The 16,945-nt window shown below is 40.4% G+C and overlaps 1 protein-coding gene across 1 annotated transcript in view; it reads left to right on the plus strand.

The window, feature by feature from the left end:
• The window catches only part of LOC126819071 (uncharacterized), a 33,769-nt gene that overhangs the window by 15,468 nt on the left and 1,356 nt on the right, over positions 1-16,945 (plus strand). The window contains exons 14-27 of the mRNA XM_050546898.2: positions 468-615; positions 1,430-1,684; positions 2,329-2,601; positions 2,919-3,156; positions 4,120-4,342; positions 4,811-10,573; positions 10,899-11,237; positions 11,590-11,749; positions 12,271-12,455; positions 12,857-13,140; positions 14,011-14,146; positions 14,585-14,696; positions 15,213-15,475; positions 16,305-16,622. Coding sequence (XP_050402855.1) covers positions 468-615; positions 1,430-1,684; positions 2,329-2,601; positions 2,919-3,156; positions 4,120-4,342; positions 4,811-10,573; positions 10,899-11,237; positions 11,590-11,749; positions 12,271-12,455; positions 12,857-13,140; positions 14,011-14,146; positions 14,585-14,696; positions 15,213-15,475; positions 16,305-16,622 — 8,697 coding nt within the window. The remainder of the gene's footprint in view (positions 1-467; positions 616-1,429; positions 1,685-2,328; positions 2,602-2,918; positions 3,157-4,119; positions 4,343-4,810; positions 10,574-10,898; positions 11,238-11,589; positions 11,750-12,270; positions 12,456-12,856; positions 13,141-14,010; positions 14,147-14,584; positions 14,697-15,212; positions 15,476-16,304; positions 16,623-16,945) is intronic.

A 16,945-nucleotide genomic window follows, 5' to 3' on the forward strand; every position in this document is an offset into this window, starting at 1 on the left:
AGGCATGAAATGTTATCTAAATTATCAATCAGACATTAATTAACTTATCCAGACCATAATAAACTCTCGATGTCAAGGCTATCCTTCGATGTTGGCTGGATTAGATTCATATATGCCGCTAACGGCTATTGATAATTAAATCAATAAAAGTGGATAATCGAGACTATGCTGTTTATATTAATGATGTTAGTAATGATGACCGAGACTATGCAAAAATTTCACCCACTTCTTTCTATGCTCATAGTGGATCAATTTGACTGAAATTTTCAGCAAATTACCTTTACACTATCTAGTTTTTGACTATTATAGCGAGAACTGACATCTCTTTATCTTATCTCCCATAATGTATCTTTAAGTTTGCATGCAGCTCATGGCTGTAAATGTCACTGGGGGCCTTACATTAACTATGTCCGTCTGGGGAGGGGAGGTAATAAAATTATATAGCCTAACTTTTTACTTGTTCACAGACAAAAGAAAAGAGTGTAGCACAGTTAGCTTTCGACACACCAGGATCTAAAACCAAAAGAAAAATCTCGATGGACATGGTCATTGATTTTAAAAACAAGGAAGTAGAAGTCAGTGCCACTTCACCATGGACCAAGATGGTTCTTAAAGGTAAGACATTTTGTTATGATGTAGTGGTAAATAGGGATTGCAGGGGTACGATATGATATTGGTACTACTTAAATAGTAATGGCAGGAGAGCTGCACTACAGGCACAACAAAATCGACAACACAACCCCTCTGGATAAGACACAACCATGTAGACATTGCAAGAAATAAACAATAACCATCAATTGAAGTGAATGAACCCGAAGACCGGTCGTGATCGTCCGCTGTGCTGTATAGTCCCACGACTGTAAACCAATAAAAAGCTTAAGACCAATGCGCGCAAGTGAATTATTCAGATATATTTGTCCCGAAAGACCTGTTTGTGTCTAGTGGAATTTAAACCCCATTTCTCAATCTCTCTCCATATTAAGGAATGGTCCACTATGTACGTCTAAAGTGCTTATGATTTTAATAAATCGACATGGGAAGAAATGATTTTAAATGGGATTAACGTCCTACTATTCTGCTCCGACTGGGCTAATGACGATGGGAATACGCCATACATTGTGCTATGAGGGAAATATTGCCGGGAAAGTGGCACTACGGCCTACTCTTATATCGAATTTCTTTTACGTGCACGCCAATGTCTACACGGGACCTCTGGTTTTCGTGCCATCCGAACTACTAGACAACGTCTACCCACTTAGCCACCGTGACCCCCGACATGGGAAACAAGTTTACATCTTTGAGTTTGTGCTGACATAAACGGCATATCAGCGTTTCCGCTTCTGCACGGATAAGTTGTCCGTTAGTCTCAATCTTTCATGGTTTATGTTAAAGGATAAGATAACTCGATTGTCTTTTTTTTATTTTCCAGGAAATGCAATCTTAGAAGAAAAACAGAAAGCCTTTATTGGAAGTTTTGTTAAAGACGATGAAAAATACGAAGTCCGATCTATCGTTGATGTCAATAATGAAGGAAAATTAACCAAACTGTCACCTCGAATTGAAGTTTCGCGACCAGGAGCTAAAGATATCGTTCTTGCTGGATCTGTTGAAATCGAAGGCAAGAAACGATTTGAGACGGATCTATCATTAATTGGTGTTATTGATCACCCAATCTCTCTCAAAGGTATGTTTAGTCTCAATCATTCCAGCCCCTAAACCCGCGGGTAGATTATCCAGAGCTATTTTAATTACGCGTAATTTTATCTGAATAACAATTTTTTATTTATATTTTTTCTATCAAGTATGATTTTCTTTGTCCTGTTATATTATGCAAATGTAATATTGTTCTATAATATAAAATGAAATTGGGTTTAACGTCCTACTGTTCTGCTCCGACTGCGCTAATGAAGACGGGCATACGTCATACAGTGAACTATGAGGGAAATATTGAATTCCAACTGCTAAGGGATCTTTAACGTGCACGTCAGTATGTATACAGGACCTGTTCTACAATATGTCTTTGTAACGAATATCGTCTGGACATAATAGTCCTAAATTTACGTACAACGCCAAAGGTCAAACGGAGAACCTCGTATGTCTTATGATTGGTTGAAAGGGGAAATGACCACCAACTTGTATTGGTAATATGCAGAATGCATTATTAATTCGTTGATTGGGACGTTTCGTGGACTCCCCAAATCAATTGGACAAAAAGTCGTAATTGTAAAGGAACTTCCAACAAAGATCATTGATACTCATAAAGAAATGATCACCCAGGGCTATTTGTAATACCACTATGTGGTGTCCAACCACTGCCATCTTTTGCAGGAGCCATTGTTGATACTAGCAAAGAAAAGAGCATCCGGGGCAGTATTCAGTTTGATAAACGAGGTGAATACACGATGGAAGCCGTTTTAGAAATGGATATAAGCAAGAAGAAGTCATCGTTCATGAGAATCGTCCCAAGATTCGCTGTAAAAACACCCGTCGAACATTTGATATCTGTTGATGGTGATATGGAACACCGTCCGGGTAAGGTTGTAATAGGAAAAGTAATCGCAACAGTTAAGGATCTGCTACGAAAACCCATCAGCATCGCCTGTAAGTTTATACCAATATTGTATCTAACACGGTAATCCGACTATATTTATTTCGATAAATGTACAATCCAATCCAATGTTTACGGCGAATGCTTTTTTACAGGTAGCGAACAACCAGCCACAAAAAGGACACTCTAAACCCCTTAAAGTGAGTGAAAGAGAATTGAGGTGTTTAACAATTGGTGGTTTGAACTGCGACACTTGACTTAATGAACTACTTTATGGTAGAAAGCGACTCACAACACCCACATACCCACCCCCTAAAGAAAAAGGGCATAACATTTCATTTCATTTCATTTATTCATTAATTTATTTCAGTCAATAACGTCCGAGTTGAAAGAAAGAAGTTTGTGAGATATGACACTGATATCAAAATTGCCTCACAATGGCTGACAGCTAAAGTAGATGGTACTGTTAACAAAGTTAAGAGTGGTGTCGTATCTTCCCGAGTTGTTTTGGACTACACGATACATAAAGTAACCAAGAATAAGATCATTATGAGTGGTAAATTCAACAACAAGAGTACCAAATCACTTACTAAATACTCACTTAGCACGTAAGTTTGTTTTCGGTAGTACTCGTTCGGATGGGACGAAAAACCGAGGTCCCATGCACATATTGTTGTGTACATGAAAGATCCCTTGAAGATGGAAGTCAATATATAAGTATAGGCCGTATAGCACCGCTGCCCAGGCAACATCTTCTTCATAAAAAACTATATGACGTATGCCCGTCTTGATTAGCCCAGTGGGAACAGAGCAGTAGGACGTCAAACCCCATTTCATTTCATTTAGTTTGGCGCCAAGAATTGATATTGCAGGAACGCTACCTATGTTCGAACGCAACACTGCCCTATCAGTATTAGTATCTGAATTCCTTTATTGAATTGACCATTTAAACTGTTGGTGTTGTTGATGGTCGAGTTCAATCTTGTGGATTATTCGTGTAATTAAGACATGGGAATATAGGTTCAACTTTGACTGAAGATAAAACTAAGTTGAATTTAAAACGAATGCGGATGTGATTGATCGTGTTCGCTTCAATAAATTAGGGTGGTTGGGTGGACGAATGGTTAGTACGTGCGCGCTGTATCATAAGGTCTGTCATTGAGTCAACTGGCGTGGTTTCAATTCCCCGGTTGTACGTGACAAGGAGTAGGGTCGCCTGTCAAACCTCGTGGGTTTTCTCCGGGTCCTCCGGTTTCCTCCCACTGCTAAAGACCCCTACGCGCAAGTGAATTATAGAAATAAAATTGAACCATGTGTTAGTCCCGAAATGACCTAGTTTGTGTCCAGTGGGCGTTAAACCCAATTTCATTCAAATTACTTCATTCGGAGCTAAGTTATTACTGTTTGTAGTTTTGACAGGATGTGTGCATTGTGTTAACCAGAACACTGGTATATTCGAGACTTAGCCTCGCTTTGCCATTTTTGAATTAAATTTTTAATCTGTAGCAGATTAAAAGCGCGTTGTTCCACTAAGAGTTTATATTCACCCAAGATAAATTTTGACATTTCAGTAATTTTGATGTTAAGAATAATCCAGAGTACAACTTTATAACAAAACTGGACCTAGCTCACAATAAACGTCATAGCGAGGCAACAGTTGAAGTTCGTTACGGTAAATGGCTCAGCAAAAAGACAAACGACAAGAGAATATTTATGGATGCCACATTCAACCACAAGGGAAACAAAGCAGCAGCCAAAGCTGATTATGAAATTATCGCCGAGCTCCCAATGCTTGTAAGTCATGTTATCGAGATATATCATTCTGGTTGATACTTCCGGTTGTACGTGACAAGGAGTAGGGTCGTCTGTCCAACCTCGTGGGTTTTCTCCGGGTCCCCCAGTTTCCTCCCACTGCTAAAGACACCTACGCGCAATCGAATTATTGAAATAAAATTAAACCTAGTTTGTGTCGAGTGGACGTTAAACCCCGTTTCTCTTTCTCTCTTATTGATACTCTTTGGCTTTCAGGGAAATTTTGGGTGACCGACTGTTTTTCCTTTTCTGGTTGAATGAATCCCAAGTGTGCACGCGACAAAGGGTTTAATTCCTGTACTTTGTTTTTGTCCTACACGCATTCGAATTATTGAAAATCATTAGTTAGTCCCAAAAATTACGTTGGTCCATGTGATGTTAAATTAGAATGATATTGCAGTTACGATGCTTTCCACGTCTTCATTTAAATATTCTATTTCATTTTTTCAGGATTTAAATTTCACCTTAAGCGGTGAACACAAACATGACAGAAATGATCTACAAAACAACCTGGTTTTGGAATACGGTAAAGGTCAAAAGGTTAAGTCCGACTTAAAACTCAGCAGAAAGGCAGGCAAAGTCTTGAATATGGTAGGAGATTTTAATTTGGCGTTTCCCAAAAATCAAATAAGCATCATTACAGATCTGACCCAGGTGAAGAAGGAGTATACCCATAATCTCAACGTGAAGATAAACAAACGGAAGTTAAGCATTACAACTAAGTATGGACGACCCAACAAAGATAAACACGTGATCAGTTCCCAAATGAGGTTACCTATGCTGATAGACGTTATGAAGAACTACAATCTGGATATAGACATGCAACAACCAATCACTTTCAGTGGAAGCACCGTCCTCAACTTCAACAAATTCAGAGCAGCAGCCGAAGTGGAGCATGGTAAATCTAAATATGGATTCACAACCAGTAAAATATCCCAGGACAAATACAACCACGTTGTCGACCTGGAGGTTTACTGTCCATACCGCAAACTGTCCGCTGATCTCGATACCACAATGAAAGGCTCACAATATGGCGGTAAATTGGCAGTCAACTGGGATGTCGAAAATAGAAACGCGAATACCAAGGTTGTCCTAGATGGTGGCGTGGACTTCAAATCATTAGCCGACATGAATGGAAATCTGAAAATTATTTATCCAGGAAGAACCATTTCTGTTAACGCCAGCCACAAAGGAAACGGAGTAAATACTGACATCAACACCCATGTCGACGTTGCCTGGAACAGAAAAGATAAAATCAACATGGATCTTGTTCATTCAAACCGTAGAGGACAAATTGACACCGATTTGACGGTTACCACACCTTTTGAGATCCTTCCCAAGCTATCTACTGTATTCAGTTACAATAAAAACCCGAGTGACACCACGATTACAGGTATGGTCTCCTGGGCAGACCAGAAACAGATATCAACAGGCATCACCATGAAGCCATTTAAAGCTGATGAATCGAGTATAGAAATTGAATTGAAAACCCCATTCGTTAACTACAGAAGCATGTCTGCAGCATTTTCACATAAATTTGCAAACACCCTCACAGCCACCTTGAAAGCAAAACTTGAGAAGCAATATGCTGACATAGAGTTCCAAATCAACCCACCCGGCAGTATAAGACAAAGGGGCCCCGATGCACTCATTACCTTCAAGTCAAATTTCAAAGATATGGAATCTATCATTGCCAGACTGAACTACGTTAGCGTTGGTGATAGATACATTGCAGACGTTTCCATTGACCATAATAGTAAAAAGTACTCTTACGACTTGGACATGACTGCAAATGGTTTTGGATGGAACATGAATCATACAGGAAAGTTAATAGTGTCAGCGCCCTACCATAGAAGTACATCAAACTGGAACTTGGTCTTAACAGATTCTGACTTCAAGACTGACTTCTCAACCACCTGGAACAGGAAATACAAAATACAGTTTGACGTGTCTGGAAGTTACTCTTCATCTGCCACCAAGACATTGAATGGAAAGATAACACTCCAGACTCCGTGGAACAAACTTCGTGATGTCATTGTCGATTTTAATAATGAATTTGAACGTGAAAGTATCGTTCATTCCACAACCGTCAAGCGCGATCAGCGAGTTATTGGCTCAAGCAGTATTAATTACAGAAGAGGTGTCAGGAATGTTATCTTCAATGTTGCGGCCACAACCCCATATACTGAAGACTTATCCGGTTCACTGAACGTAGAAACTAGCTCACCCTACAACAGCCGTATGGAATTACAGTGGGCACCAAGAATGAAAATAGTAGCCGATGGTTTTATCTCTGGCGATTTACCAACAACACTGGATGGTAGCCTAAGCATAACTACACCGTTCAAGCATTTACGATCAATTGTTGTAACGGCCAACAACAAAAAGGAGGGAGGTGTATGGATCACCACCGGCAACGTTGAATACAATGTCAGAAAAACTGTTGAAGTTGAAACACGCTTGGGATGGGAAGACCAGAAGATGTTCAAGGCTAAACTATTAACTCCATTTGATAAAATCCGGGAACTGGAGACCGGGTTCCACTTCTCGAATGGCATGTACGACATCAATAGCCAAGCCGAGTTCAAACTCTTGCCCATTGTTGAAAAATTTGCAACATCACTCAATGCCAACTGGAGATCCGATATCACAGGTACACTCAGACTTGATACTCCGTTCAAAGAGTTCCGTTACGCCCAGGCCGATGTTTCAAGCCGTTTGGAAAATACCGGACGTAATTCAAAGATCGAAATCGAATATTACCCAGGAAAGGTCATCACCTTGGATAGCCTCTACAACTTGGACTCACCATATACCTTCGATATTAAATTGAAAACTCCCTTCGAACACCTTAAACAAGTTGGGGGTAGTGTCCGTCATATGCACAACCAACATCATATCCAGACCCATGCTGAAATCAATTACGCTCCACACAAGACACTTGAAGGCGATCTTTTATTGACGATGAAGGATGGTATTGATGGTTCACTTGTGGTCAAGACTCCTTCCCGTGGATATGAGGTCAGCAGATCAACCTTCAAACATAACGGTATCTTGACCAACTTCCAATCTAGCGGAGACGTACAGATTGGCAACAAAATATTTGATGCTGAAATTAACTTTAGCCATGATTCTACGACATCTGGGTCTATTATCTTCCACAGTCCATTTGATGGCTTTGAAGAACTGAAAGCATCCGTGACGAAAAACGGAGAGCTGGATGATTTCACCTTTAAATCGTCTTTCAATTATGGAAAAAATAAAGAAATTAAAGCTTACTTGGACAACAAAATTAGAAGAGGATTAATAAAAACTAACATTTTCCTAAAGAACCCCTACACAGCTCCATTTAAACTGGATTTTGACCATTACGGACTTCCAAATAACTTCCAGACAAAACTCTCTTCCTCTTTGGGACATGACAACATGGTAGAAGCTGATACCAAATTCAATATTCAACTCCCATCTATTGATCTTTCTAGTGATGTAGATTACCTTTTGGATGGTGAAGGTCGAAAATTCGGTATTAAGTTAAACAAAGATGGCGAATGGAATAATACGAGAGGTGAAATAAGAGCCACTTGTGACGAGCATGTTGCCTCCGTCGTTGGAAACTTCAAATTTATGGACAACATTATGGGATCTCTAACTGTTGAGGCACCCTATTTTGAAGACAAAGACATATCTGTATCATTCAGCCACGATGGTTCCTTACACAACTTTAAGTCTGAAGGTAACATCCGTTATCTGGATTCAACTTACACCGGTAACGTAAACTTTTTTGATGACGGCGTGAAACAGGTCCGGGTCTCTTGTGAAATATCTACTCCATACCAAGGTTATGAACAAATGGGTTACGCATACAACCACGAGATGACAAATAGCACCCTTGTAGGACACGCCAAAGCATCTTACGGTTATAACAAGGAAATCGTAGCTGATATTAGTCTGTCTAATGCGCCAATGTCTTGCAATATCATAGTTACCACACCCTTCGAGAATTATACAACAAACCGACTTATCTTGAAAGGAGAAGGAGAAGTACGAAATTTCAGGCTTCAGGGTGAAGCTGAACTTCTAGGTGAAATTCTCAAAGTCATTACCAACTTCAGACTCAATGGAAATACTAGTGGCCTATTCACAATGAAAGGTTCCTCCGATAAGATCAAGGATACTACCGTCTCTTTCGAAAAGACTGGTGGATTAAATGACTTTACCGCCAAGGCTGCTTTCAACTATGACGGAAAGAAAGTCATCGAGTGTAGCGTCAATAACACGTACAAACCACAGGAAAGACTGTCTTCCTCCCTCAGTCTTCAAGGTATGTTCATGGAAGATCTTGACTTGTCCTTCTCACATTCCGGAATTCCGTTGAAGAACTGCAGCACCAAACTTCGAGTCTCTCTGGGATCAAAGATTTCCGCTGGTTACGAATCAAAGATTACAGATGGTGATGATTCTATGACCGTTATCCTTGACGGTGACTATAAATACTACGGATCAGCCAACCGAGCTTATGTCAACGTTGTTAAACGAGGAGAACTGACCGATGGTGGACTTCACGCTACTGGAAAGATCAACGAAGGAGAAATCTTAGCTCAAGCCACATACAAAATTAGTGCCGACAAGGTACACGTAGACGCATCAGTCAATACACCATTCATCAACTTCACAGATTTGGCTGCTAACGTTGACTATAACCGCCAAGGAAACCGATATAACGCCGGTGCCAATTTGAGATACATGGACGGACAGGAAGTTTCAGCCACTGGAAGCCTTTATCAATTTGATTGGAAACGCGTTGAGGCTAATCTTCAGGTCAATACGCCATTCGGTGGATTTGAAGAAACAAAGCTGGATTATAAACATACCGTGGATGGCAGTTCTGTCGATTCCAACATCAGTGCTGAATATGGAAATAGACAACAGATTGTATCTGAATTGCGAGTCAAATCTGCAAACCTAAACACCTTTGACTGGAGTGTAAAAACACCATTCCGTGGATACAAGGTCATGTCCTTATCCGCCAATATGCGAAAGAACAAGCTCCGTCCAAGCGCTGAAATGAAATTAAAGTTGGGCAAAAATAAGGTCTACAGCATCGAAGGAGATTTAGATACCACTGCCATTCCCATGAATGGTAAAATAAGTATCCGTACACCATTTGATAAATTAGACTTTGTTGATATCAGCTTTACTCACTTGGGACAATTGAAAGATTTCCAAACCACTGCTACAGTAGATTCCAAACCAACAGGTCGGGTAGATACCGAAGTTCAATTCCGATATGTTTCACCAACATCTTTTCAGGCTAACGCCGAGCTAACCAGTCCAATCACACACATGGAAGAACTAAGGTTCAGTGCTGAAAACGAAAAGTACGGCCGTGAAGCTAATGCACATTTCCTTGTCGGATGGGAGCCCAACAAGAAAATTGAAATGGACGGCTCTTATCAAAAGACAGAAGGATGGTCTTCAGAATCACACACGGGTACTGTCACTTTATCAACTCCCTTCGAGGTTGTCAAAACAACGACCATCAATATGAAAAGCACACAGAATGGGGACAAATACGCCGAATCCCTTTCAGCTTCCTTGAACGAAAATCAAATCGTTGATATGGACGTGGAAGTTATCACAGCTGATCGACCCGAAATGTCCATTGACATGAATAAACCATACCCTATGGAAATGAAATTGACTATCCAGAAGGATCGCATCATTGGTGGTGATGTATACGTCAACTGGAACAAACGACACCCAGAACATAATCTCCGATTCCAATCTTCTTTCACTCCCAACGGCGGTCGATTTGATATTGACAAGGAATTCAACGTTAAATTGATCCACCCAGTAAGAACTATGGGCGTGAGTGGTGTTGTTCAAACCTCAGACAATACAGTAAAGAGCCACGGAGCCATCATATGGAACGACCACAAAGGACAGAGACTTGGTTACGAGCTGAACTTGTCGGAGAAAAACCGTCGAAACCACAAAATGATCAATGGGGATCTAAAGATTGAACTACCCATGCGAACCATTGCCTTAGAAGGATCAACGACTAATGCTCCAGCTCGTAAGAATGTTGATGGGTCTATAATGTGGGATTCTGGTCGAGATGAATCCAAGAAATTCGGGTTTAAAGCTAGTCTAGAACCCGGACAAAGAACCAATAAAGTTGATCTCACGCTTAGCTTGCCATCTATTAAAAGGGTAAGTAAGTCTTATGTCTCCTTCCGTCATCACTAGCCCAGTTCGGAGCAGAACAGTAGGGGGTTAAACCCCATTTCATTTCATTTTCTTTAATGTGAATAAATGCAGGCAGGTTTGGGTTGGTTTGTTTTTAAAATGACCCATTCACTGTGACAAATCTAAATATTAAATTGTCTTAAATTCTTAACAAATCTGGACTTTTAAACGTGGGCAGATACCCACTCCACATAGCACATCAATGCATCGACGAAATGAACATATGTTTTCCCACAAAAAAAGGTGTCTAGTTATTATATTCATCAAAGATTGTGTATCATTATTTCAGGACATCCGAATTGGCTCTGAAATGACAGTATATAGAGGTCGAGTTATATTTGACGGTAAGACGGAGTTATCTTATTCACCAGACAGCAGAAAAACTCTGATCCTCACCTCCAACGTTAAGGATGTATCTTATGATAGAACTCACAAGAACTACACCATGTCTCTGGGTATCAGTCATCCATACACCGACACTGATGTTCAGCTGACTTCACACATTGGACGGTCCACTGATAAGTACAGCACTGGTGTGGAACTTCAGTACCTTACAGCATCACGAACACAAATGAACATGGTACTTCTGGGAGAAATAGATCAACTCAGGCGACAGATCAACATCGAGGTACGTACAGATAAAATCAAAATGTAGCTTTATATCGTCGTTGTGGCGTTTACAAGGCTGCCACTGTCCGAGCAAAATGTGTCTCTTAGCACATTGTATGGCGTGTGCCCTTCTTCATTATCCCAGTCGGTACAAAACAGTAGGATGTTAAACGCCATTTCATTTCGTTTACAAGGATATGGGCATTCTGGTCATCAAGCCTTAGAGTGCAATAACATGTGGATGGAGCCCCAAAATAGGAAATACAAGATGTATCATGGATAACTCTTCCACTTTAACTGGTTCGCTTATTTTTCCGTCTTTTGTAGATGATAAAATTCACCTTAAAGGAAATCATCTGTTTATATTGTAGGTTATTAATCCACTGAAGAAGATGAAATTATCTGGTGAAGTTGAAAGCATGTCACCATTCCACGCTACTTTAAAGAACATGATTGACGACAAGCCCAGTGTTTCTGCCGCACTTTCGTATGATGAGAAAACATTTGAGTTCCAGACTAACTATGACAATAGTAGGTTTTATTACATAATATATATTGTATAGTTTTGTTCTTGATTGTCAAGATGGTTATATTTGAGTATATATATATATACATACAGTTTATTCTTAAATATCCAGCCACAAAACACATTGCTGATGCAACAGACCTTTATGTTGCTTGTTCTTTTGGCAAAGGGGGGGGGGGATTTCGGGATGTTAGTACGTGTATCATAAGGTCTGCTATTGAGTTAACTAGCGTAGTTCCCAGGGTTTTACATAGGTTAAGCATGTTCCCCAATCCCATTCAGATAACCTGAATAAAACATATAGCGTAGTTTCGATTCCCCGGTTGTACGTGACAAGGAGTATGGTCGCCTGTCCAACGTCTTGGGTATTCACTGGTTCCCTCCTGCTGCTAAAGTCAAACTACGCGCAAGCGAATAATAAAATAAGATTGAACCTTATGTTAGTCCAGAAGTGACCTAGTTCGTTGCGAGTTTACGTTTTACGTTAAATCATCTTACTTAACGAACGCAATTTTATATTTTGTAGATGATCTGTCTAAGAGCTTCCATTTGGAGGGTAAATACGTCAACAGCAGCGCCATTAGAACCGAGGCCTACACAATGATCAATGGACAAAGAACTGTGGAGAACGTTATGTCAGCTCGGCTCAACACATCCAGAATTCTCCATTCTAGAATCACATGGAGGCCAGCCATAGTGGAGGAATTAAAGGTAAGAGTATTCGCAAATTTATCTGTACTGAAAGCTATGGTGGCTCGGTGACTTCGGCTAGGATCCCCGTGTTGGACTAGAGGGTTCCGTAGATCCCAGTGTTGGATGAGAAGGTTCCTTAGATCACCGTGTTGGATGAGATGGTTCCTTAGGATTTTCCAAGCCCAGTTTCCCCTTTTCATTGATGCAGAATGAAGGTCGTGGATCTGGCGAAACGGCGAGGTCCACCCGTATTAAAGGGATCTAGTCTTGTGAATGTGGCGAAATGACGAGGTTCGCCCGTGTAAAAGAACCCTTAACAGTTGCAAATCGATGAAGAGTATGTCCATCTGCATTAGCCCACTCATTACAGTAAAGTAATTCAACCCCATTTCATCTCATTTTTATTTATTTTTCTTCAGATGTTTTCACACCAGAAATTACAAGAACTGTTGATGATATCCAACCATCTATCACAAGAAGCTAAGGCTCAAATTGGACGCGAACTTTCTCACAAATACAATCAAATATCTGAAAACCTGGCCGAAGAAATAAAACCATACGTTGCCTTGGTGTCAGAAGAATTGGTTTTCCTTGAAGAACAATTAAAAAATCTTGTACGAGATTTAAGAAGAATGCATAGTAGAAATGATTTATATATCAGAGATATGGGCGACAAAGTACAGAACTTTTATTACATAGGCCAGTAAGTATAATGTTGAAATATTTCAAATATATCGGACTGGAAAGTCCATGGAAATATGGCGAGACAATGTCAGGTCGAAATTCAGGCTATGTCGGTTACAATCCCTCTGCCTATTTCTACTTGAGGGGTTTGATGGCCGAATGGTTAGCGCGTGTGTGCCGTATCACAAGGTCTGTCATTGAGTCAACTGACGTGGTATCGATTCCCCGGTTGTACGTGACAAGGAGTAGGGTCGCCTGTCCAACCTCGTGGGTTTTCTCCGGGTCCTCCGGTTTCCTCCCACTGCTAAAGACCCCTACGCGCAAGCGAATTATTGAAATTAAATTGAACCATGTGTTAGTCAGGAATTGATCGAGTTTGTGTCGAGTGGACGTTAAACCCCATTTCTGATTCTGATTCTATTTCTATTTTTGGGCTTTATTTCCGGTTTTACCTAGGTTGTAGAGTAATGTTGGCTAAGAAACCTGACTGAGTGGACGTTAAACCCCATTTCTGATTCTTATTCTATTTCTATTTTTGGGCTTTATTTCCGGTTTCACCTAGGGCAATATTGTGGAGTAATGTTGGCTAAGAAACCTGGCTGATGGGCTAGTCACGGATTAAGTGACTAGTCTGGCATAGGATGGGAACAGGTAGACCTGTTTCGATTGATTATACATGTTCGGCACAGGAGGAATTTAAACAGCTTCCAGCCCCGAATACAGCTCACATCGGTATCCTCTGCAATACGTTACAGCGAAATGTCTTCATTCATTCATTTTATTGTCATATGTGATTTTACAAAAAACAGGTGATATTGTCAAGGTTTGATCACAACTAATAAGACAGCGAAGATTCGTCATCTCTTCATGTTTTTTTTCTATATTTCAGTACCAATTTGAGAGAGCTGATTGGACACTACAAACAGTCCTACGAAAGTATGATTGGAAGTGTTTCATCGGCTGTTCAACAATTCCAAGCTTACCCAATCAGACAAAAGTATTATGAAGCTCTCTACAAAGCCGAGGTGAGTTGATGATAGATATTGGGCGCTTTAAAAGGGTCTAAAGGGTTTGAGTCGGGATCGCCTATTGGAGTAGTAGAGTATCGCACTTTGTGCTCTAGCTGGTGGGTCATCTCTGGCTTACGGTCGTGCTCTAGCTGCCCTGTCATCTCTGGCTTGCGGTTGCTTTTTCTATCACTAAACTGAGCATATGTGATATGGAGATAGAGGCGCTTTCTGTTCTGAACCGCTTGAGTTTACTCCGCCCCCCCCCCCACCCCCCGGGAAAAAAACTGAGCGTGCGCATAACTAAAAAAAAACACATCTTGTCTGCAATATCATCCTCAGTGGAATTGGAAAGGGCGTTAAACACTAATAGAATAAGGAGAATCGGTATCCTATCCTATACTATCCTACTCTATTCTATTCAAGTATTAATCAGATGTATAATATTTACTGTAGATGATGAGTGAGAAGATAATTGAAGATGTAAATGAATATATAGAAACAATTATAGCTGATATCAGACAATGTGTAGAAAAACATACAAACTTGGTACAAGCACATGTTAATGGTAAGATATAAATACTCTTGTAGGGGTGGGGGTGGGTGGCCGTAGGGTTAGCGCGTGCGCGCTGCATCATAAGGTCTATCAGTGAGTCAACTGGCGTGGTTTCGATTCCCCAATTGTACGTGACAAGGAACAGGGTCGCCTGTTCAATCTCGTGGGTTTCTTCCCACTGCTAAAGACCCCTACACGCAATCGAATTATTGAAATAAAAATTGAACCATATGTTAGTCCTAAAATTACCTAGTTTGTGTCAAGTGGACGTTAAAATCCATCTCTCTCTCTCTGATGATCTAACACGCATGCGTTAAACCATTCGACCACCCAGTTGCACGTATTGTGTGAGCTCTGCAGATAAAATATGAGAAAATGATCAAAACGCAACAACTTCTGTTGTTCAAATGCAGCTTTATGTGACTTTACTTTAAAGATTTTAGACTTCGAATATCGTCGTGTGACAGGGTACATAACTCTTGTATTCTTCCGTATGCTTATTTCATATTATCATTTTCAACGTTACAGATGCAGTAGTTAAAATCACCAACCATCCACGGGTTCAAATGTTGCACCAGAAACTACAGGATCTGAAAAACGCCAACTATGGGGAATATTTGACTGGAATCAACCAAAAGCTGGGCGATCTTATTAGTTCCATGAAGCTCGGTGAACACTACAATGACGCCATTAATAATATACACTCCGCGATTAACGGCCATTTTGATCAGTTCATGAAGAGAGATGACGTCAAATATGTACATTCAATGGCCAATGCAGCTTACCAAGAGGTATGTGTAATTTCCTTTCGAAACACTAATTCTTTCCTCTCTGACGAGCTTAACCTTTCGTGCCAGACATTACTCTTTCGTACCAATTGTTTAGGAAGGAATGGCACTTTCGTGCAAATAGTTTATTAAGTATTGACCATTTCGTACCTATTGTTTAAGAACATATCATTCTTTGGTACCAATTGTTTATGAAGACATGACTCGTTCTGTCTTCCCTGACGATATTAACCTTTCGTACCAGGGTTTTTTTTTTATATAAGACATGACTCTTTCGTTCCAATTGTTTAAGAAAGAATGGCACTTTCGTGCCAATAGTTTATTAAGAATTGACCCTTTCGTACCAATTGTTTATGAAGATATGATTCGTTCTTATCAGTTGTTTCTGAGGACGTGACGCTTTCGTGCCAAATGTCTATGACGAACTTTTCTCACTCGTGTCAATTATATGTGACAAAATAACTCTTTCGTGCCATTTGTCTATACTGCGTAGCTTACTCGCCGGTGTCTTTAATCTCATTATACTGGATATAGGGTGGATGTGGGGAAGGCGTGCTGACCGAATGAATGGTGTAACTGTTGCGTTTAAGATCATACCGTTGTGATCATGAATAGTCTAACAGGTGCGCTTTAAATCATAAGACCTGGTATGGATTCATGTGGTTGTGGTTGTGGTGTTCGACCCTGTGTTTGTCCGTGACAATGAGGAGGTCACCTTCCCAATCGTGTGGATTATCCCCGGTTTTTCTCACTTCTAATGAAAAGCGAATACTTGAAATAGTGACATTACTTTGTATTAACTGTTTGTATATAAATAAATATATGTTTCCAGGGTAAATGGGCCTACGGTTATTGGCAGGTTGAAAACAACGCCAAACTTCAGTTGCAGGAATTGAAAGAACTTTTAAAACAGATGGTCCGAGAAGAGATCGAGAAATTCAAAGCAAAATTCAGCTTCATTCCCAGTGTGAACGTGACCTATTTTAACCCCACACAAGGAGAGCTCCAGGCTGATGTTTATCTCCCCTTGCCGCTTACCTCCCTTGATCGCCTACCAACGGACTTATACAAGGGTTACATACAAGATATGAAGAACATGGCCGACAAATATCTACCAACACAAGATTCACTCAAGAAAATGTACGATGACGTAAGTATATTGTCATGAGACTTATCTCCCTTCTGATACGATTATTTCATTTTCAGAAGACCCCAAAAGTTCATCGGGATTTTGCGGCGTGGTTCACAGTTGTCAGTGGTGCAGGACGGAGGCCTAAAAACCCGAGGTCCCGTGTAGATATTGGCCTGACCGTATATAAGAGTATATAAGAGTAGGCCGTAGCGCGCCTGTCCCGGCACACTTTCCCTCACAGTACACTGTATGACGTATGCCCGTCTTCATTAGCACTATCGGTTCATTTTCAGAAAGGTTTAGCGTTTGAAGTCATTGAGACGCCAAACGAAAGAATGTAT

This window comes from Patella vulgata, chromosome 4 (genome assembly GCF_932274485.2).
Source record: "Patella vulgata chromosome 4, xgPatVulg1.2, whole genome shotgun sequence".
NCBI lineage: Eukaryota > Metazoa > Mollusca > Gastropoda > Patellidae > Patella > Patella vulgata.